The 24158-nt window shown below is 41.6% G+C and overlaps 2 protein-coding genes across 4 annotated transcripts in view; one reads left to right on the top strand and one right to left on the bottom strand.

Annotated features, from left to right (window-relative positions):
• Positions 1-24158, bottom strand: part of ADAMTS14 (ADAM metallopeptidase with thrombospondin type 1 motif 14) — a 1616175-nt gene that overhangs the window by 848117 nt on the left and 743900 nt on the right. For all 3 annotated transcript variants that reach the window (XM_044056898.1, XM_044056897.1, XM_044056899.1), the window contains exon 3: positions 7348-7504. In XM_044056898.1, coding sequence (XP_043912833.1) covers positions 7348-7504 — 157 coding nt within the window. The remainder of the gene's footprint in view (positions 1-7347; positions 7505-24158) is intronic.
• LOC122789441 (speriolin-like) overlaps positions 1-24158 on the top strand; it is a 230874-nt gene that overhangs the window by 47133 nt on the left and 159583 nt on the right. The gene's annotated exons all lie outside the window — the stretch shown is intronic.

The raw sequence follows: 24158 nt of genomic DNA, 5'->3' as shown, positions 1-24158 counted from the left end.
GAACTCTAGGAACCTTTGGGCTAGAGTGTTGGGGCTTGAGTAGTGATCCCAGTCTATATTTGGATAGTTGAAATCACCCAGTATGATGGTGTTTGGAGATACATTTATCCCCTCCAGTGTTTTCAGGAAAGCTATGTGAGGTTCCTGAGTTTGAGAGGATGGCCTGTAACATGCTACAAGTTGCAGAGCAGTCTTGCCTATGGTTAATTGCACCTGGATGGTCTCCGATGCATCGTGTGTTGCCACCAACCTTAAGGTGTGGGTGTCTTTGATGAATATGGACACCCCTCCTCCTTTCTTGGTGGTGTTCGGATTTTGGGGCCGGAACGCATGATATGAGGTAAAACCTGATAGTGCCGGGGTGCTCTCAGGAGCCTTGAACCAGGTTTCAGTCACAGCACAGACATCGATGTTCTCCATACTGAGAAGGGCCTCGAGTGTGTGCATCTTGAGGTTGAGACTTCTGGCATTGAACAGCATTACCCTTAGTTTTTTTCCTTTTTTGTGTTCTAGGGTGGTAGGTTTAGAATTTGAGCCTTGCCTAAAAAAGGCACTATGGGGGTGGCAAGAGCCTTTGCCAATATCCGAAGCCCAGGGTGACAGGTGCAAGCCGCCCTTGTGAAGCAGCGTGGCTTGTCCAGCATGTCATCCCAGGCAGACAGACATTGGATCCCCTTTGAATGACACCAGAGTTTAAGCCAATTATTAAAGCTGATCATCTTGTCTCTGTATTGTGGCATCATTCTTGGTGAAGGTAGGATACTGCTCAAGGTCAGGGTCATACCTGCCTGGGCTACATAATCAGAGAGCTTCTCTATGTCTCTTTTCATGTAGTCCAAGGAGGTACGCCTCAGGTCGTTCACACCAGCGTGGACAATGACTGAGTCGTACTTGTACCTGCTGTTGAGAGACCTGAGTGCTTGCGTTATGTGGCGGATTCTAGCACCCGACAGGCAGCTTACTGTGACCTTCTCCTTACTCAATCTGGTGAGCGGACGTCAGTGTGTCTGACTATGGAGTCACCAATGACGAGTGTGTCTGGCATTGTGTTTGGCCTTAAGGGCTGTGACTGTTTGGCACACTGACTATGTGGTCTATGTGTTGCAGGTGTTGTGTCCTGAGGTGGCAGTTGTTTGGGTGTCTGCTTTGGTGGCCTCTGCTGTTTTGGTAGATTTTTGATCAGAGCCTCCGAGTATGTCTTTGTGTGTTTATGTGTATGAGTTGAAGTTGTGATGGTACTATGTGAGACTGGGTTTGTGGTGTGTGTGGTTACCTTCTCCTCCTGTCTGGTCTTGCCAGTCCTGAGCTGAGAGAGCTCAGCCTCCAGTTTGGCTATATAGTTGCATCTCTCGCATGTATTTGTGTTTTGTGGGAGAAGGAGAGGGTTGTCTGTGTACATGAGGCAATTGTAACATTGCCTCAATATTCCCAGATTCACCAGCTGAGCAGGAGAGGACACTAGCAACTGATCCCTCGACATGCTAGAAGGAATAGACAAATAACTTTAAAAAGATGTGGGTGATCGAAAAGGGGTTTTTAGGCTGATGGGGTACTATGTATAATAAAAGTGCTATATCAAGTAAAAAATACTTTTAGGAGCAAGTGCTAGGCTTTACAGATAGAGAATAGTCTACTTAGGAGTCAAGTAGAGCTGAACTTTTTAGATATAGAATACACTGGTTTGATCAGCAGTACAGTTAAAGGAAGGCTGTTTTAAGGGAAAATTTGAAGAGTGGACTTTAGGTAGCCCGAATAGGTTAACCTTGATTAACCGCCGCTGCTCTTGTGTGCTCCTGTGGCAACTCCGCGCTAAATCGCACTAAATCGCGGTAACGCACGCTTTAGCATGCTTTATAGCAGGGGGTTGAAAAGAGCTAGGAATTGACCCAAAATGGCCAATGGACTACTAGTTTCTGGCTGATACCACTCTGAAATGGACAATTAGGCTGCTCAGTGCTTCCCACTCCCACTGGTAAACAAAGAAGCTTCCTTTCTCCAAATATGGATATGGAACAGTTTCAGGAACCAAGACAAAGCCCAGGGATCAGCAAACTCTGATACTGGACTATTCTAGTTCAGGCAAGGCGGGAAAACAAGAGATATATATATATATTTTTTTCAACAGAGAAGGAAAAAACAGACAATAAATGCTATGAATCGGCTAGCGCACTTGAGTGTGTAGCCTACAGATACAATTTGCAACAATTAGAAACTTTAAAGTGCAAAAACAGTTTAGACACAGAAAATCACTTTAAATGCAGTAGCAAACAGGTGAAAATGCAGTCGCTAGACAGTAAACAGTAGAAAAGCCACAAAAATTATACTTATATCAGGAAAAAGTCACTCTTTTGCTCTCTGCTGCTTGAATCACTCTGCAGGACACCACGAGGAGCTGTGCTGAGTAGATATCAAGCTAAAAAGGCGCACTTTAGCAAGCTTTATAGCAGGGGGTTGAAAAGAGTTAGGAAATTACCCAAAATTCTTCTTATGTGAAGAATGTCCTTAGTGGATGTGGCCAGTTTGGACTTGGCCTTGGAGGGTTTCACCAGTGACTTTATTTGCTTGTTCAGACATAGGAGAGCTTGCTTCCAACTTGGCGCCTGCTCCTTCTTGATCCTGGACAGTACTTTTTTCCTTTAAGAGTTTGTTTATTGCTGCTGTCCACCAGACAGGATTAATCTTGTATAGTTTTTTGGTGTAGGCCTGGATGTTAGTGCTTGTTCCAGCTGAAGGGACGGTGGCTGTGAAGTTGCTTATACCTGCTCCCAGGAGGTTAGTCAGCTCTGGAAAAGTTTTTTGTTTGACATTGACAAAGGAGGGGGGGGGGGGTCAGGGGAGATGTGTCTGCGAAAGTGATCATTTTTATGTTTGGATCTTCCTTTTTTCAAGTTATTCCCAGTAATGCAACAACAAATCAACATCTGACTAATCACAGACAGCTTCAATGAACTTTATCTTCTAAACTTTGGGACCACCAAGTAATTTCTGAGACCACCTCTTTGCATCCCTACAAGAGGAAATAGTAAATGTTAATTATTTAAAATGTGGAGGACGCTGGGGAATATCCCTCATGCAGAGTGAAAGTTTACCCTCCAATACCCGATTTGTGGTATAATAAACCTATTGCTTTCATCAAACAAGTACTTGCAGTACTTTTCCAGTTTTTCCTTCCATGTCTTATTTGTTGAGATTCATTTTATGTGATGGCTAGATAGCTGTACCTCCAGTGCTATGAAATGATATGTACAATGAGTTCTACAGTGGATAGTTGTGCAACTCTTAGAAGAGCTTCTTAATTTAATACTTTTGAATCTCTTCAAACTTCCTTTGGAACTGTCATTTGTTGTAACTGCTACCCACTACATTGCTCTTTCACGTACTCTGGTCTGCTCTCACTATTGCCTTAACCTCATCCATGTTCTCCTTCCCTCTCTGTTGCTTTTGTTCACTTTGCTTTTCAATTTGTGTTTTGTTTATTCATTGGACATTACTATCATGGCTGCTGTTGCACTTTAAAACATTGTGCCACACCTGGGTACATCTCAACTACATCTGTCAGTCCTTCTCGTAGTGTGGCCTAGCTTGTGGTTAATTTCACTTACCGTTTTAGTACTTCAAACCATTTCCTGTAAAATGTATGAATGGATTCCCTCTGCACTCTATAGTTCTTGATTCTTACATATATGCAAATACCTGGCATGGGCAGTAAAGCCATACTTGTATGTGACTATATGAAAACAGTTAACCAAGCTAAAAGAGAAAGCCCCAGAAATACAGAATTCTAAGCAGCAGGTGGGTTTGTGAAAGATTTGTACCCCACAAAAAATACAATTGAAAAAAAATCCAAAAGAAAGACAGCAATTTAGAGAAGAGAAATACATTGAGAGGGTGGTATTTATTCATCCTGTCGGTTGCTGTATTCTTCTATCATAGACCAGTAGATACATAAATGTATATAATCACTGTGAAAGATTAGGGGGTGTAAAGCAGAGCAAACTATTAATCTTATAAAAAATTATTCCAAGCAAAAATAATCATAAGTTACCTAGAAGCATAGCAACTACCCCTAATTCAGTCTTGTATTACTGGGGAAAAAAATCACTGCTGGAAGTTTTCTCTCAGGTTTCCTCTCACAACCACTTTTCCAGTTTTTCCTTCCATGTCTTATTTGTTGAGATTCATTTTATGTGATGGCTAGATAGCTGTACCTCCAGTGCTATGAAATGATATGTCTGAAGCCACATTAGTAATGTTAAAGATGGTGTACTTCTATTACTTACCTAGTGAGAATGCAAGTATCTAGCATAAAAAACGTATGCTAGTATGCATATTGCTTGATGTGCTATAAATATGTGGAGTGGGAAACTTTGAAGCTCTGCCTCCTGATCGTAGTTTGTATTAATATCTTATGCCTAAGCAGACTTGCAATGTGTGTATGGCTAATCACCAAATCCTGACTCCAAGGAACAACATCCACCAACAATATATAGTCAGCATTGCACATATCTGATGTAGCATTTTAACACACAAAAATGTTTCTGCTACCCCAGCATCATCCTTACAAGCCACTTTTCCAGGATCTATGCTCATTATATTACCTTTTGTTCTTTAAACATGACAATTTAGTATGTTTGTCTTTTCGGCTTTTCCCGGTTAGGGGTCGCCACAGCAGAACTCTGGTCTGCTAATGACTGGCAGTAGATTTTTATGGTGCCAAGTTGCCAGCCGACGCCCAACCTTCAGCAAAGGCACACCCATTCACGCATGTCTTTCGGAAGCCACTCGACCGCGGGGAGGGCATGCAGACTCCACACAAAAGGTACTCCAGATGAGAATTGAACAGAAGAACCTCTTGCTGTGAGGCAACAACGTTGTACCACCGCAGCTTCAGAATTGAGAAATTAGTATGACAGTTCACATTCATCACAAATAATAGAACTGAGAAATTAGTATGATAGTTCACATTCATCACAAATCATAGAATTAAGAAATTAGTATGATAGTTCACATTCATCACAAATGTGTGCAACAACTGGCAGGTGTATTATTCATATTAATGCAAGGAAAAGGAAGTGCTGAACATCCTGTGAGAAACTTAAACAGTCACAGGACATGATAGCTATCATAAAATTCTAAATACCTACTTCTACAAAACATTTAAAAAATTGCAAAAAAAATCTACTTTTTGCTGCATTTACATACTTGCTGCAATAAGAAACAAATGCAATTTGTAAACAAAATTACAATTTCAGTATTGCAAACTATTAAAACTATACGTTTGTGTATATACAAATCATCAGAATAATGGCTGTTGCAGTGAATCATGCACGCGTAGGCTTTATATTGCCCAATAATAATATTTCAGGTAAGGGGTAGAGTCTAACAAGGTACCACATTTCACTTCAGTAGGCTCGAAGGCAGTATAAAACCAATGCAGAATCCAAGGTAGTAATAAAAACTTTGTTTAGTGCGAAAAACAATAAAACCTTAGCACCTTCATTCTAACAATCAAGGGACTTCGTCAGAGTAAGGATTCAAACGAAGTCTTTCTTGTTTTTACAATATACAAAGTTTTTATTACTACCTTGGATTCTGCGTTGATTTGACACTGCCTTTGAGCTTATTGAAGTGAACTGTGGTGCTGTTCTTCCTCTATTTCCCTACACCGGAGAAGGGCTAGAGTTTTGTCATATCCTTGTATAATGAAGTATATATTTGCAAGCTGAACTGTGACCCCATGTGTACACAGCAGCATATTACTGTGAAAAACAGTGTTTCAAGCATGGTTCTAGTCAGAATATAAGATTTGCCTTGTTCCATGTTAAGAGTATGTGAACTGCAGGAGGTCCACTATACACTTGTCGGACATGTGCTTTAGACTTACAGTGAAAACAAAAAGAAAACTCTTTGTTAGCAGTAATCCACTGTTATATTACTTGTCTGCCTGGAATATACCTACAAGAATACAACATTTGATTACTGCAAACAAAGGGGCTTTTTTTTTTGTTTCTCCTTGTTGGTCCTGGGAAGAACCAGCCACTTCACCACATTTGGAGAGACTAACTATAAGGGACCTACTCAGCAACAGGTATCCTACATTTTGTATTGTTATGCTCATAGTAACTGATGACAAAGTTTCTTTCAGATCACATCACTGATTGCCCTCATAGTCTGCGTTTCCAAATTATAAGTACAACTGTTTATATGTTACATTAAAAAAAATTAAACCGCTGATGACAACTTGAAAATAGTTATCGCCTTTTATAACAGCATGACAGTCCATAACATTTTAACTATTTTGTCTCTGTACAAGTACATAACAAACCAACACATTGATTAACACTTTCCACATATTCAGTAACTGATGTTTGTCGGTATGTACTGATTATCAAATAGAACTTCCACAACTTTTACACATTCATAAAATGGTTTGAATGTGATACTACTTTATAAAACCCAGCATACTTTTGAACAGTACAACATCTGAAAGTATTAGTGATGTTAAAACATAGTCGTCTTCTTTCTTAGGTTAAGTTCTAGCAAATCAATTCCGAATCCCATGAATTCTGAACTGTAGTCTGCATGTGTTTAGGCAAAACAGCATAGCATTTAGAGCATTTAAAGTACTGATTGGAACACATCCTGTTATGTTACCAAACAGATGTTAGGTTGAGCAGAGTTTCTTTCATGTGAAACTATACATATTTGGAATCGTGCATTTAATCAGTGTATTTAACAAACTGCCATTTACATGGAGGTACAGTAAGAATGCATTGCATTTTAATACATAAATATAGTCAAGAACTGACAAAGACCTCGGATTTACTCAGAAAGAAGAGTCAAACTGTCTCCCCCTACTTCACACTTGAGGGGATAAAGGCCTCCCCTCAAACAAGTATTTTTAAAAGCATCCTTGAGTCAGTTTGACTCAAATGTGTGATCTTTGAGTCATCTCTGACATATCTAATCACATTCTGCCTGGAACTTTCACCTGGTCTACTTGTTTTCAATAACTAAAACTTTGCCATGTGTGCTTTAATTAATTAAATCGTTTTGCTGTTTATGTCATGTGTCACTGCCTCACGATTTGGCAGTGCTTAGCAGTTCCTTACTTAGTCAAGTGACAGTGTTGTATGTTCGTAGATTAGTTTGCTAAGAAGCAAGAATTTAGGGCAAGTAATCCACTTGAAAGTAGATACTAGAATTCAAACATATGGTATTAAACTGAATAATATACATTTTCTGGTCTCTGATATAAGGCTGCAGGTTTCTTTGTCGGAAATTAAGTCAGTATAATAAAAACAAAATGGTGAACTTGAGGATCGTGCTTTTATTTTTGTCACATACCTTCATTATTGAGACTATCGTGTGTTGCTGACACGTCCTTTCTGCGAGCAGCCCTGCGATAAACCACATGAGGCCTTCCTTCCTCTTCATTCTCCTGCTGACCTTTCTTTAATGGTTCAATGAAGAATTCACCACTGTCCGTACGAATAAGCCCAGCCTGCAGAAAGAGGGCAAATCAAAATTTTGAATGAGCAGAGGGATTAAATATTTGGCGAAGACAGTTTTAATCATGTAATATCCAATTATTTTTGTACGCTACAGAATCGTTCTCATTCCAGGTTTTGTCAAAATCTTGTCAAAATTCCTTCCAGGGGGCTTACAGACAAAAAATTTAGAAACTCACATTTTTAGATGAACCACAGTTCCTGTAGACATTGAGAGAATAACTGTTACTTATTAGCTCTGATTTAAATGTTTTAAAGAAGGTGACTCTAGAACACAGGATTGAAATGCATGAACTGACCCACCTGGAGCCTCCCAAACACGAATGACAGTGGGAATTTCCATGCATTTGTGTTTAATATTTTTAAAGTATTCCTGTAGCTTGCCAAGATAACACATACATTGCATACATGAACATCAGTGCCAAATACCACATTCACAGTACTTCAAATAAATAAAATTGCAAATAGTCTCAGTCATATTAGCAAATGTATTGATACACTGTACGTCCCATTCAGGGAATGGGTTCATTTCTTGCCTGTAAGACACACAGAAGTTTGAGTTTTAAATTATAACATTCCTCCTATACTCAAAGTTCTCTTAAATGAAAATGTAGTATGTAGAGGTAAAAATACTTCTAAGCCGAAAATGTATGTGCTTAATAAGCTTAAAAAAAAATATGTGTACAGTTACAAAGAAAATGGGAGAAATAGATTGACTTCTAAATGTGAAATCCCTTTGATTAGATCTTAACTCCTTCATGGGCAAGTTGCCTTGTCCATTTCATACATGTCATAGATATTCCAAGGCCACTGAGTCTTATGGTCATTCATGTCTTGCTAGTATCCTTTCTACAGGTGAGCCAGACCAGTCAATGACTAAACTGGCAGATACGCATCCAGCAATTTACGCAGGTTATGATGAGTCACACTGCAAAACATCTAGGGGACATTTTTTTCCAGAGGTTGCAGAGTTATGAGATTATAATTCTGTTCTTCTCCAATGTGAAAATTTAGGTCCCTGGTTCTAGCACTGGTGGAGGTATTGAATGCTCAGAGGTATAGCAGGTCCAGGGTAATTGGTTTTATAAAAGTTCAGTATACAAGCAGGGCTCTCTCCTCAAAACTCTGTATGGCATTGAATAAAAGGATAGAGCTTATAGTTTTTCTTGGTAGCTCGGGATCTTAGGCCTGTGATCTTTTTGCTGAGAAATCTTTGGGGTCTTTCTAATTGTTTAATATGTATGTTGAGATATATCCCAAAGGGGCATGATACTTTATAGCTGGTCTGATCAATTATATGTGCAAGGGAGAGAGTATTATTTTAGATCTTGATGCCATTTTTTGGTGATTAGCTGGGCAAAACAAAAATATTTTTTGACAACTTTTATCACATGATGGTTAAAATAGACAGCGGGAGCTATCAACCTAAGCTCATAGTTCCCTGATGGTATTCTTGACTTGTAGTGTTTGTGCTGTCGGTACCTAGCAATGAGGGAGAGGGGTTGCCTAGAAAATGTGATGATGCCACCCTGTTTTGCATTTAGTCTCAGCCTGTTTGTAGCACAAATGTGATGATGCCACCCTGTTTAGCATTTAGTCTCAGCCTGTTTGTAGCACAAATGTGATGATAGCACCCTGTTTAGCATTTAGTCTCAGCCTGTTTGTAGCACAAATGTGATGATACCACCCTGTTTCGCATTTAGTCTCAGCCTGTTTGTAGCACAAATGTGATGATAGCACCCTGTTTGGCATTTAGTCTCAGCCTGTTTGTAGCACAAATGTGATGATAGCACCCTGTTTGACATTTAGTCTCAGCCTGTTTGTAGCACAAATGTGATGATAGCACCCTGTTTTGCATTTAGTCTCAGCCTGTTTGTAGCACAAATGTGATGATGCCACCCTGTTTAGCATTTAGTCTCAGCCTGTTTGTAGCACAAATGTGATGATAGCACCCTGTTTAGCATTTAGTCTCAGCCTGTTTGTAGCACAAATGTGATGATACCACCCTGTTTCGCATTTAGTCTCAGCCTGTTTGTAGCACAAATGTGATGATAGCACCCTGTTTGGCATTTAGTCTCAGCCTGTTTGTAGCACAAATGTGATGATAGCACCCTGTTTGACATTTAGTCTCAGCCTGTTTGTAGCACAAATGTGATGATAGCACCCTGTTTAGCATTTAGTCTCAGCCTGTTTGTAGCACAAATGTGATGATAGCACCCTGTTTAGCATTTAGTCAGCCTGTTTGTAGCACAAATGTGATGATAGCACCCTGTTTCACATTTAGTCTCAGCCTGTTTGTAGCACAAATGTGATGATAGCACCCTGTTTAGCATTTAGTCTCAGCCTGTTTGTAGCACAAATGTGATGATAGCACCCTGTTTAGCATTTAGTCTCAGCCTGTTTGTAGCACAAATGTGATGATAGCACCCTGTTTAGCATTTAGTCTCAGCCTGTTTGTAGCACAAATGTGATGATAGCACCCTGTTTAGCATTTAGTCTCAGCCTGTTTGTAGCACAAATGTGATGATAGCACCCTGTTTAGCATTTAGTCTCAGCCTGTTTGTAGCACAAATGTGATGATAGCACCCTGTTTCGCATTTAGTCTCAGCCTGTTTGTAGCACAAATGTGATGATAGCACCCTGTTTGACATTTAGTCTCAGCCTGTTTGTAGCACAGATGTGATGATACTACCCTGTTTAGCATTTAGTCTCAGGCTGTTTTTAGCACACCAACAGTTTACTAGGGAGAGTTCATTCTGGGGGGGGGGGGGTTGGGGGGGTTCAGAAGGATGTAATAACAACCCACCACACTTACAGCTGTCTGCAGACTTTGTCAGCCATAGATCTTGGCTCACTCCTTAGAGGACTGAGACGTAAGTGTGTAAAAAGTGAGGTCCCAGCACTGAGCCATGTGGGACATCATTGGTCACTTTCAAAATAACTTCTTCCAGCACCTGTTGAGCATCTTTCACATAAGAAAAATCATGCTCCACACACTTTTTACGGATATCATTTTTTATCAGCCTGTCTTGTGCTGGAATATGTACCCATGACAGAACTGGTCTTCCAGAGATTCAAACGAAGTGTTTAAGTATAGGTTCATAGGTTGGTACTAAGCTAACTGCCTTTGTGGGCCATTTTAAGCCTAGCCTTTTACCCTATCTGAGAATCAAACACTGCACCTTGTGTTTGTAAAGTAGACACCTTAACCATTGGAATAACAACACATCTTATGATAATCTCAACTCTTCAAAGTTGCTATGTTTCCTCTCTAAGCTATCTGACAGACAACAGAAAAATGACAAAAGCTTTTGTGCAGACAAAGCTTTTGTGCAGCTATGCATTCTTTAATGGAAATATTAAAATTCTTTGATTTACATAGTGTCAAAAAGTTTCTTCTGTCATTATGACAAGTTTGTTCAAAAACAATGGTTCCACAGCGAATCCTAGGATGAAATGTATTTTTTTTACTTAATACAAAGTACTTGTAACTTAATATGTCCTTCTTTCCTGCAAAAAAAGAAACAGTGTCATTCATCTGTTTCTGAAAACAAGTAAAGAAGGGTATCATAATATGAAGAATGTAACACAGAACCATTTAACAAAGGTTGCCTCCTTCATCTCTGAGTCATTACAATCACTGATAGGTGCCTAGTATTCTGTTTAGTTTTCTTGAAAAACAGTCTTGATTTTCCAGCAAAAGTTAAACAATTCCTCAAGAATGTCACGTTGGCACAAATTTCACTAATTTCATTGAAGAATTAAATGTACTGGAGCTTAATGTTAAATCAAATAAATACAATACAAGCAATATATAACAGGACAAAAATGCTTGATTCATTAGGTCACATATTCTCCCATGCTGAACATAGGTTTATCCTCTGCTCTTATGTACACTCATTTAGCATTCCACATTCCATCCAGTTCTTCTGCTAGACAGTGACCCTCAAGAACTGGTATTATCAGCTTATGTCCAATTTTCATATGAGATACTCACAAACTAACATCCCCTCTCACTTTACTTTATCATTTTCTCATAAAAAACAGAAACAAGATAGCTGTCATGCAAACACTTGACCAGAGGGAAAATCAGGTTAAGCTTTCTTTAATTTTTCTTTTTACATCTGATTAAATTCCTTTTGCTTTCCTCATCTCAGTCCAAAAATTCATTCATTTTGTCTTTCATTTTATATTTCATCTCCATCGCAGTCCAACAAAATGTCTATCTATTCCCTGAAACAATATATGACCACAGTGGCAATGTGGTGGTCAAAAGAGAGCTTGCTGTCAACCTGTGTTACCAGATCTCTTATAATGCCTTCTGTGTTCAGTGGACTACCATCGATGTGGTAATTAAAGGGAACCGGGTTTTTCCAAGGGGGATGATGACACATTTTTTGGCATTGAGCTTAAGGCCATGGTTCTGACACGAGTGGTTGGTCTCAGTGAGCCCTTTCTGTAGGATGTCAACATCACTTGGGGAGTTAATAATAGCTCCCAACTTGCAACTGTTTGTGAACTTTGTCAACCAGAGGCCCTTTGTGTTGGCCTGGACTTCAGAGAAGTATATACCAAACAGGAGAGGACCCAAGACCGAACTGGTCGGCAGTTTCACTTGGAGTCAGCTACTTTCACACTGTGGGTTCTATCTGTGAGCCAGTTTGCAACCCACCTAGTGATATAGGGGTTGATGCCCAGGTTAGTGAGTTTTTCTATGTTTCCTGAGTGGGAAATGGTATCAAAGGCCTTGACCAGATCAAGGTAGGCTGTATGAACCACCTTGCCTTCATCCACAGCTCTGGTGACTGACTCAAAGAAGTTGACCAAGTTCAGCAGACATGATCTACTCTTCACAAAACCAAACTGCATAGGATCCAGAGTTTGGAGATTCCCTATATCCTTGTTTATTAGAATCCATGATGATGCATTCCATAGCCTTGCATATCAGACTCGTCAGGCTAATGGGGAAATAGTTCCCAGGGTTTGTAGTCACTCCTCCTTTGTGGAGAGGGATGACTGTAGCAGTGTGGCATTCAGTAGGGATAAAGCCTGAGGTGAGGCTGTGATTGAACATGTCACACAGATGAGGTGCCAGTTCACTCTGTAGTTCATGTAAAACACATCCAGGGATATTATCAGGTCTCATGGAAGCTGTAATCTTGGCCTTGGATAGTGCTGTTTTAACCTATGCAGTAGTAATACTGGGTGCCTAGCAATCTGCTGGTATTGTGATTGGTCCTTTTTTGGTGGGGGCTGTAAAGTTGGCACTGAATCTGTTGGCCAGTATATTGGCGATATCTGTTGGCTCAGTATAAGAGGTACCAATGTGCAGTAGCTCAGAGCAAATCTGGGTATTGCCGTGGAGATTCTTTACATAACTATAGAAGGCCTTGTGGTTGTCTTTACTATCTGCTGCAATTTTGTTTTCATAGCTAGATTTACAGGATTTGATGAGGGATCTCAACCTTTTGTTGAGGCTGATAAGGGAGTTTTTCCAGTCTTGGGACTTCACCTTATTCCACATCAGTTTCCTCCTTCTGTTGTAGTTTGTTTATGGCAGGTGACCACCAGACTGGCTTCCTTTTTCTTTTGAGGAGACCGTCTTGGTTCTATTGGCTATAGTGAGATCCATGCATTTGTGTACGTGTTCGTACACTGCATTGGTGTATGATTTGGTGGTCATCTAACTATTCTCCATTTGCATAGGTGCCATGAAGTTAGCCACCTCTGTTTTTAGGATCCAAAAGTTAGCTTTGGAGAAGTTTTTCATGGTGGTTACCTTTGTGTGTGTGTGTGTGTGGGGGATGGATTTCCAAGGTGATTAGCTTGTGGTCGGATCTAACCAGGGAGGAGTTGACTATTGGTGTAGAGCAACAGTCGCCCATGACCAGGTCAAGGATGTTGCTACCTCTAGTGATGGTAAGAATGAGCTGGTCCAGGGCATTAGAATTAATGAATTCCAGGAAGCGTTGGGCAGATGTATTGGTAAATGAGTAGTTTTCCCCGTTAATGGAGGGGTAATTGAAGTCACCCAGTATGACAGTGTTAGGTGGACCCTACTATTCTTCAGGGTGCTTAAGAACGTGAAGTGTAAGTCTTGGGACATGTTGGGGACCTATAGCAGGCTACGACCTGAATCGCTGTCTTACCCAATGTTAGCTGCACCTGGAGTACCTCAGATGCATTATGTTGGGCTACCAGTCTGGAGGTGTGCCCATCCTTTATGAATATGGAAACACCACAGTCTTTGGAGCTTCGGTCCAAGTTCTGGGGCTGAAAGGTGTGGAATGAGATACAGCCTGTTAGTGCAGTGTTGTTTTCTGCTGCCTTGAACCAGGTCTCTGCTACAGCACAAATCTCGATGTTCGCCATTTTAAGGAGTGCTTTGAGTGAATGCATTTTGCGTTGAGTAGCATGACCCTCAGATTGCATTTTTTTGTAGCTGTTATGGCGGTAATTTGGTCTTTGGAACACCGCCTAAAAAAGGCACTATAGGGGTGGCAAGAGCCTTGGCCAGTATCCGGAAGCCCAGGGGTGACAGATGCAGGCCATCTCTGGCAAAGCATCGAGGTCTGTCAATCATGTCATTCCAGGCAGACAGATACTGGATCCTCTTATGTCTCTTTTCATGTAGTACAGGGAGGTACGTCTCAGGTCATTCACTCCCACATTTACAATGACAGAGTCATATTTGTACCTGTTGTTGAGGGAGCTGAGTGCATTATGTGGTGGATCCTGGCGCCTGATAGGCAGCTGACTTACTTTCTCCTTATTCAACCTAGTGAGTGGGACTATAAGTGTGCCTCACTATCAAGTCACCTATGACCAGTGTGTTGGGCATGCTGTTTTGCCTTAGGAGCTTTGGTTGAGTGGCACACTGTTTAGGAGAGTTATGTGTCTCGTGATTAATGTTGTGGTGGTCGAGTGCGTTTCTGCATTGGAGATCCCTGCTGTTTGGGTAGATTTGTTTTGACAGCCTCCGCGAAGGTGGGTGTGTGGTTTGTATTTTTATGTGAAGGCAGTGCTGGTGTGTGGAGTGTTGGGAGGTAAGAGGAGGGGGTTGTCAGTGTACATGAGGCAGTTGCTACATTGCCTCAGGATGCCCAAGTTCACCAGGGTAATAGGAGAAAGCACAGGGAACTGACCTTTAGACATGCCTGGAGGGGTGGGCATTAATAATAAGTCTTGGAGCTGTTTCCTTGTAGAATGTTTAGTGTTGGTAGCACTTTTGTGTGCTACAATTGCTACAAGTAGTCTGGTAAGGTGCTAAACTAATAAGCTAGTAAAAGTGCAGGAGAGGAGAGAGCTAACAGATCTACTGGAAAAATTGAAGTGCAGACTTTGGCACTGCTCAGAAGCTTACAAACAGTGCTGGATACAGCAAATCTGTATCTGGACTAGACTAGTTACAGGAAAGACAGGAAAAGTATAAACACAAGCTTTTAAACCAGAAAGTTGTAAGATATGGCAAAACTGCCCAAACGGCCAATAAACTACAATTTCTGGACCAGAAACCACTCCTCTTGTGGTAGATAGGCTACCTAGTGCTTACCACTCTCACTGACAAGCTAGAAGGCTTCCCTCTAGCACAGAAAGGCTTGGGGGGGGGCTCAGAAGCTTACAAACAGTCCTAGATACAGCAAATCTGTATCTGGACTAGACTAGTTACAGGAAAGGCAGGAAACAAGCACAAACCTGGGTTTTAAATCAGAAAGTTTAAAGAGATATAAAAACTGCCCAAACAGCCAATAAACTACAAATTCTGGGCCAGAAACAACTCCTCGTGTGGTAGATAGTCTACCTACTTCCTTTGAATGTTATTTCAATCTGTAAATCTTCTCTTCTAATTCTCACTATAAATTTTACATAGCTACACAGATACACATATAGGCAACAAATGTGTAAAGTTATTAAAAGGGTAAGATACATAACAGACAAAAAGTACTAGCTTAATTGCAATTCACTGTAAAACCATTCAATTATTAGCAAAGTACACCATTTGTTGATTATGTCACACTAGGGAGAAAAGCAGAAACAAAAATCAGCTACATGTTTGAACATTTCAAAGCAATTGTGAGAAAAGCATCACTTTATTCAGACAGCCTTGCAATCTGTTTTTCATTTTCATAAAAGAAGGATTTCTGCAGTTTAGCTATGGTCTACAACTTAAGGGAAACAACTGATCAGTTCCACCACAAAATCTCCCACTAAGAAGTAGCAGGCAGTAAGGGTAGTAGAGCTTAAGCTGGACATGTGGAGTTAATGTTGTGCCCTTTCATGTTTTTGTCTGTTCTTTGATGTCCACGTGACCGGGGGCATTGTAGCTACTGTGCCCAGCTTGGTAGTGGAGGAGGAGCATTGCTCATACTGCTGTGCCTGACTGTGGCATACGACCGAGTAAGCTGTTAGCGCAGATGTAAGTAATAAAGAAACTGAGGAGATGTTACTGAAATGCAGTAAAGCTGCTGCTGGAAAGCAGCTGTGTAAGTGAAAGGAACTCACTGCATGGGCCTTACATGGCCCTACAACACTGCATAAATCTAACCCTTGAGCAGTATGTGCATCTTCAAAGCCTGACTTCACATGGGCCCTAGGATTTCACAGGGGTAAAAGAGCTTCATTCACATGGCTAAGTAAATTCTGCAGCTCCAGGTGTAAAAGATGTCACCGGCATTGAATGATAAGTCTAAGGGATAGTGACTGCTTGTACAGCAATGCGAGTGGGGGATAATACAACCATTACTAGCAGTACCAAAAGCAAGGGCCACACAGTCCTAACTATATTGTTTTATAGCATTTGTCTGTTTACTGTTTTGCATCCAAAGTCTGCATTTAAATGTCATGTGGAGCTAGTATATGGGAATATTTGCCTGCGGAAAGTTGTTGTGTCTTTCGGCTTTTCCCGGTCAGGGGTCGCCACAGCGGAACTCCGGTCCACTAATGATTGGCAGTAGATTTTTATGTGCCGAGTTGCTGGCCCTGACACACAACCTTCAACGAAGGTACACCCATTCACACGTCTCCACATAGAAGATGCTCTAGCTGAGAATCGAACAGGATAACATCTTACTGTGAGGCGACAACGCTACTGCAGCACCACCACCGCAGTAACATCATTAAAAGCAGTTTTCTGAGAGCACCTTAATTTACATGCTCTGTCAGGTCTTTGCTGTTCTAAGACCACAGCAGTTCTAAAGTTTTACTTTGTTAGAAGTATACTAAATCAAGATTTTTTTTGGTGGGTGGTGGTTCCCATTCATACAACCTTTCATGCACATATTCAGTCTAAAACTATCAGAGATTAGAAAAAACAAACATTTGCAACTGCATTCATTTTAGGAGTCAGAAAATTGTTGACAGCTATCAGTTTCATTTGATTACTCTAGGAAAACTAGTCAAAAAGACATGGTATTGAAAAAATATGCATGTTTTGAGAAAGTAATTTTACTTAAAGTTACAGAACCAGTCAGCAATAACAAAATAACAAAAACATCCATAAAAATAAAACACATCCCTGTCCATATTCAGTTGCAACTTGGATCTATGGATGGGAAACAGAATATTTACTCCAAACTGTCCCCTCTACTATTACTAAACAGAAGCAACTCATAAATGTTTTATCCAATACATAGTTCTCCTCTCAAAAAATGATCCCAGTTATTATCACTATCGATATTATTTTTTAATTATTATTTATATTTTTCTATTTCAGGAAAAGGCATCCTGAAATTACATTTTTGTTATTGTAAGGGACTCCAGTATTTGTCAGCATGGGAAGACATGGTTAGTAGACAGTGTTGCTTTGCCAAGGACTGTCTGCACCTGTCCACTCTAGGCTTTCAAATACTGGCTAAAACTTTATCTTCCTGACTGAGCCTTGTGTAGGCAAGGCCAAATTGACAAACATACCGACGTAATCAACTCAACTGAACCTCAAGGTGTTACTGCTCAATGCCAGGAGCCCAAAAAGAAGCTAAACTCCCTCCCAGCTCACCTCACATTGGAGAATATAGACAAAGACGTGGTTTAAAGCCACAGAAGGTACACCACCAGTGCAAGGTTTCAGTGTCTTCCACACTTTTAAACCAGTAGCTGCTCAGATGGGCTAAAGCTGGAGCTTTCTCAATATACATCAATAACAAACATATCGCCAGGTGCAGATCACTATAGATAGAATCTTGCACCATATCCTAGCAAGCAATAGGTCTCCCTGTATGGCCACACAAATCATAGCACATATGTAGACCTAGTGGAAACACTCACCATCCAACCTACCACCATAGTCACTGGGGTTATTTAAAATTAATAAAATATTTTATGAGTTCACGCACTCAAGCTATGGGAATCCTACATGGCCTAAAATCTGCAGGAACGCAATTTTCTGGACTTTGTGAATACAAACACCCTTAATCAATTAGTGCATACATTCACTAGATGTTCAAAAATACTGAACCTCATACTCATAAATACTGAAGAACTCTGCACTACCCCCAATGTCATGTCTTCCCTGATAAGGTCTGACCAGAAAGCTGTCTCCTTATGAAAATCAACTCAGTAAACCCAGTTGCAGTTAGGAACTATTCCAAAGCAAACTACCTTTTTTAAGTGATGGTTTGCCAACATTCAATGCCCCTCCAAATGCAGAGAACACTGCAACCTATGCAGAATTGTTCATAGAACCTCTGTACAACCATGTCAATGGCTGCATAGAAGGTGCTGTAAGTAAGTCCAAAACTAACTCCAAAAATAAACAACCGTGGTGGCATCCCAGATTAAACAGGTTATATAACAAAAGGAAAAAAATCACGGCTAAAATCAATATGTATCACTCCCATAAAGAGAACTTTCTCATCAAAATAACCAAGCAGCTAAGAGGGCTAATTAAGTCCAATAAAACCAGTTATGAGGTCAGTATAGCCTCCATAGCAAACGACAACTATAAAGCCCCACAGTACTTTATTGCACAAGCTTCACCAACTGGAAATACAAAAATGAGAAAACTGGATTTTCTTATTGGTCGTGTCGTGGTTTGGTTCCTGGTTCGACAACTATAAAGCCTTCTAAAGCTATGACAGAAACCTCAAAGGCAGCAAACAGCAGTGTGCTGAACTGGAGGTTAATGGTGCCACATTCACTGAGCCAGGCGATATAGTAAAACTCCTGGCTGACATATTAATTTCCAAATTTACCCCCGACTCACCTCCAGCCACCTCCAAAAAAATACCTTTCAACAATTATAAATACAGAGCATGTCTTGGCTGTTCTCACTAAGTCCAAGAACACAACATCAGTAGGCCCACAACAGTATGGCAGAAGGCCTTCAGGATAGTCTAAAATATGATTTATCAAGGCCACTAGAGCTACTAGTTAACTATAGTCCTAAAAGAGGATTTGTGCCATGAGAATAGAGAAAAAGAAGTTATGTACTTACCATAACGTTCCATGTGAGTTGCTCATCTCGCCTTCATTCTTACAGATGGGTTCAGAGCCGATCCTCTACTCCGAGTCAGCCTACTACAAAGCTTGAGGTCTTCAGATAGCTCGAGGCCAAGTCCCTATCCCATGATGCACCTAGAGTTACCTCAGATCTTGTTTGCTGCGTATAATAATACCATATGTCATTCTATCACTCTATTAGAGAAAGCTATAGAAGGGTTGAGCAACCAAGAAGAATCCAGCATCTCAGTCTCCAAAAAACTCTGGAGGGGGTAGGAGGGTGGGAAGTAAGAATGAAGGTGAGATGAGCAACTCACATGGAACGTTATGGTAAGTACATAACTTCTTTATGTTAAGTTGTTCTATCTCATCGTTCATTCTTACAGATGGGTAGCATCCCAAGCACCATCTATCTCGGGTGGCTCACGGAAGTATGTTTTTCAGGGCACTAGACCCAAAGGAGGCCCTGTCAACTTTATAATGAATGACATCTAAGTAAAATCTGAGCTGTCTATGAACATCAAGCTTGTGCAGCATATACTCTAAATTGTTGGAGTGATTGGGGAAAAACATTGGCAAATCAATAATTTGGTTAAGGTTAGCTTCAGTACAAACTTTAAGCAAAAAAGAGGGGTTAGTTCAAAGTGAAACTCTGTCAGCATGGAAAATCAAATAAGGAGGCTTAATGGACAAGGCTTGAAGCTCTGATACTCTGCAGGCAGAAGTGATGGCTACTAAAAAGATAGTCTTCCATGACAAATATTTCAGATCACATGAGGAAGCTGGTTCGAATGGAGGGAGAATAATGCGAGAAAGCATAACAACATTTAGATTCCATGGGGTATACTGGGATTTCACAGGTTGTCTGAGATGAAAAGTCCCTTTGAGAAAGACTTTGGATAGTTTGTGTGACATTATGTTCAATCCTTCAAATCCAAGGTGAAAATTAGAGATAGCAGCAAGGTGAACCCGAACTGTTGCTGCTGCAGCTCCTTTGTTGAAAATCATGGTCAAGAACTCTAGTATAGAAGTTATTGGGGCTAAGTAGGGATCAATGTTGTTTTCAGAGGCCCATATAGAAAATGTTTTCCATTTGCTAAGGTATAGCTTCCTTGTAGAGGATTTATGAGTGGGGCTTCTCCTGGAGGGGGAATCAGGGCAAAGTAGCTTCTGCATTTCATGTTCATGTGGTTGGCAAAAAGGTTGCAGCAAGGCTGGCCCCATGTGCAGAATATCCTGTCCACTATTTCTTTCTTGAGGGACCACTTGTGAGATAACAAAATTGCTCTACTCAGCTTGTCTGCTATCATGTTGGATTTCCCCGGGATGTGCATTGCTAACAGAAAGCGCTGGGTGGATGTAACCCATTGCCATACTCTTAGGGCCTCGCGACAAAGGTGGGAAGACCTGGTTTCTCCTTGTTTGTTCGGGTCTATATTGAAACACTGAATGCTTAGAAAAGCGAATGCTGATTCATCGGCCCCATGTAAGCGAAAGCTTACAATCCCGAAAACTCAGAACAGCGATTTGCTTCCCAGGGAAAAAAATCACTGTTCTGAGAAACACACACACAACACACGCACACCAAAAACTATTTCTAATGTGGGGGGCTTCACCCCCCACACCTCCCCATTTAAATATTCCAACTCCGAGACAGCACTACAGTAATGAAGGAGGCAAAATACTGAAGGCAGCCAAGCAATTTCTTTCCCAGGGAAAGAATTTGCTTATAAGCAGCTTCAGTATTTTGCCATTTTGCGCTATAAAGTTCGATCAAGATGCGTTCGAAAGAATGTGTCTTCAATCAGCTAATAGGGAACTGTTTGTTCAAATACCAGACCACTGACACATTGTCTGCCTGAATCACAATTGTTCCCAGAGGAAGAGAGTCCTGGAAGTAGTGTAACGCTAAAAGTACTGCTCTTGTCTCTAGGACACTGATATGCAGATGTGTCTCTTGATCAGTCCATGTGCCTTGGGCTGTTCTTCCCTGAAAATGCCCCCCCACCCTATAAGGGAAGAGTCCGTGGTCACTGTGGCCGCTGGTGGGGGTAGAACAAAAGGACGACCTATTGTGACATGAAGAGAGGTCAACCACCACTGAAGATCCCTTTTCCATGTGTTCGTCAGCAGAGGGCACTGTTGTTACATTTCTGTAACAGCATTTTTTTTCATGTAAGACAATAAGCCTGTTGCTTACATTAATATTTACAAATGACAGAATTATCTATAAAATTCTACCTGGCTAGGCTGGCAACCTTCCCATATCCTCACATCCCCCCCCCCACCCAGAGAACTCAAGCTAGTTTTTCAAGTGACCCTTGAGAAACGCTGCTTGAGAGGGTTAGGTCTATCTGAGTATACCTTACCCCATTCCCTGTCTTGAGAGCACATGTGCATTGGCATTGCTAATCCCACTGCGGTGCTGCACTGACATATATCTTTGCTCCTTCTTAGCAACTTGGCATTTTGCTGTCTGGCTCTGTTTAACTATGTTAGGGGGTTGTGATCTGTCATAACAGTGAATTTCCTTCCATACAGATAAGGCTGAAGTTTCCGCAGTGTCCACACTATGGCTAGACATTCCTTTTGTACAGCTGCATAGCTTTCCTACCTGGGTTGGAGCCTATGACTGAAGAAGTCTAGCTAAGTACAGCCCCCACCCCATGGTTCAACGCATCCACCTGCACAACAAATTCTTTGCTGTAATCTGGACTAGCTAACACCGGGGGTCCTCCGAAAGCTTCTTTAAGCTTCTGGAACACCTGCTCACATTGCTGGGGTCCACACTACCTTATCTGGCCTGTTCTTCCTTGTCAGGTCTGTGAGGGGAGCAGCTATGGTACTATAACTGGAGATGAACTTTCTGTAGTACCCTACTGTCGCTAGAAATGCCCTCACCTGGTTTTTCGTAACAGGTGTAGGCCATTCCTGAATGGCTTCCATGTTAGCAGGTTCTGGCCTTATCTTACCACTCCCCACTCTATGTCCTAGGTAGGAGACCTCTATCATACCCACCTGACATTTGCTGTAGATGGCAATATCATCTAGGTAAGAAAGGGCAAACCCTCCTGCTCCTGCTAGGATATGATCTATCAGCCTCTGGAAAGTTGCTGGGCCATTCTTCATCCCAAAGAGCATCTTTGTGAACTCATACAAGCCAAAAGAAGTCACAAAGGCTGACTTCTCTCTAGCACTGGGAGTCAAGGACAACTGCCAGTAGCCCTTGATAAGATCAATGGTTGTAAGATACTTAGCCCCACTCAGCTGCTCTAGGGCATCATCTGTCTGTGTGACTATTTAATTTCCTGTAGTCCACACAGAACCTAGTGCTCCTATCCTTCTTTGGCACCAGCACCACTGGGGAGGCCCAGGGACTGTTGGAATCTTGAATCACCTCTAGTTCCAACATCTACTGTACCTCCTCACTCATAGTCTGTTTGACTCTCTCAGGCACTCTATAAAGGACCTGCCTAATAAGCCTTTGGGGGTCCTGTATCCACCTGGTGCTGCCCTAGCTGGGTGCACCTTGGTTTCCCAGTGAACATGTCCCAAAATTCCTGCAACACTGCTCGCCTTTCTCGAACCTGGGTAGGAGATAGCTGCTGCGACATTGCTACCCTTTCCACTGAGGTGTCAGCCCCAGCCTCACCAAGGAGATCAGTCCCCAGATCTCCCTCAAACTTCTCCTGCAATCCACTGCAAATGCTCAGCACAAGGGCCTCCCTATCATGGTAAGGTTTCATCATGTTAACATGGTACAATTTGTGCCCCTGCCTTTTGCCTAGCAGTTACACCATATAGTTAACATCACTTACCTTTCTTACCACCTTGTAGAGTTCCTCCCAAACTACTTGCAGCTTGTTGTGTCTGACAGGAATGAGAACCATTACCTGCTGCCCTACAGCATTCTTTCTAGCTCGAGCATTCCTGTCATACCACACCTTTTTTTGTTGTTGAGCTTATGCCAGGTTCTCCTGGGCCAAGCCCATGAGTTCCCTGAGCCCGGTCCTGAGGTTTAGGACATATGCCACAACAGACTCCTTGTGAGACTTGCACTCACCTTTCCACTCATATCGAATTAAATCTAGAGGTCCCCTCATTCTATGCCCATACAGCAACTCAAAGGGTGAAAAACCTGTGGATTCCCGGGGAACCTCTCTGTAAGCAAGCAACAGATGGGGCAAATATTTGTCCCACTCCCTCTTAAACTGATCTGCAAATGCCTGTAGCATGGACTTGATTGTAGAATTTAACCTCTCAACAAGACCATTAGCCTGCGGATGGTACGGGGTAGTCTTTCAAGAATTCTTTCATCCAGACTGGCCAGAGCCTACTTTAGATCAAAGGGTCACAACATGCTTTACTTGGTCAGCAGAGGGCACTATTGTTACATTTTTGTAACAGCATTTTTTTCATTCAAGACAAAGTACAGTTTTGTACCTACCATAAATGTAGATGTTCGAGTGCTAATACAGCTGCAGTCATAACAGATGGGTTATCCTGCCGTCAGGCGGGTCCTCGGTCAGCCGAATTCCAAAGTCTAGGTCCGGCGTCCGTTGTCGTCACTTCTTCCCTGACGTCAGTATCTAGTATTTCCAGCAGCTTCTAAATGAAGAAAACCCGACAGAAGCTGTACTGCCCCAGAAACAGCCTACGATGAGAGAAGAAGAGGAGTCCACCCTATAAGAAGTAAGAACAGCACTAAGGAAAATGAAGTCAGGGAAAGCAGCAGGCTCAGATGAGGTCACTATAGATATGGTAAAGATGTTGATGTTGGGTTTCCTCTGGGTGCTCCGGTTTCCTTCTACATTCCAAAGACATGCAGTAGGTGGATTGGGCACTCTAAATTGTCCGTAGGTGAGTGCGTATATGCAGATGAGTGGTGCGAATGAACTACCGCAGCAGTACTAGTCACCCAGTGCTGTAAACCTTGGCTTGAGATGATTGTCACTGCTGAAGTGATACCCCAACCCCATGTGCAAAAATGGGAAAAGGGGTTGAGGATAGATGGATGGATGGATGTTGGGTGAGATAGGGGAGAAATGGCTCTTGAGGGTACTCATAGCAGTGTGTAGAGAAAGGCATATCACAGATGACTGGAGAATAAGCATACTCATACCAGTGTACAAGAACAAAGGAGACATCCAGAAATGTGGGCAGTACAGAGGCATCAAACTCCTATCACATTGCATGAAAGTTCTGGAGAGG

The sequence above is a fragment of the Protopterus annectens genome, chromosome 14.part0 (assembly GCF_019279795.1).
Source record: "Protopterus annectens isolate FY-2018-M chromosome 14.part0, PAN1.0, whole genome shotgun sequence".
NCBI classification, from domain to species: domain Eukaryota; kingdom Metazoa; phylum Chordata; order Ceratodontiformes; family Protopteridae; genus Protopterus; species Protopterus annectens.
Note: the sequence above shows the minus strand (reverse complement) of the source record. Positions and strands in the feature narration are given on the sequence as shown.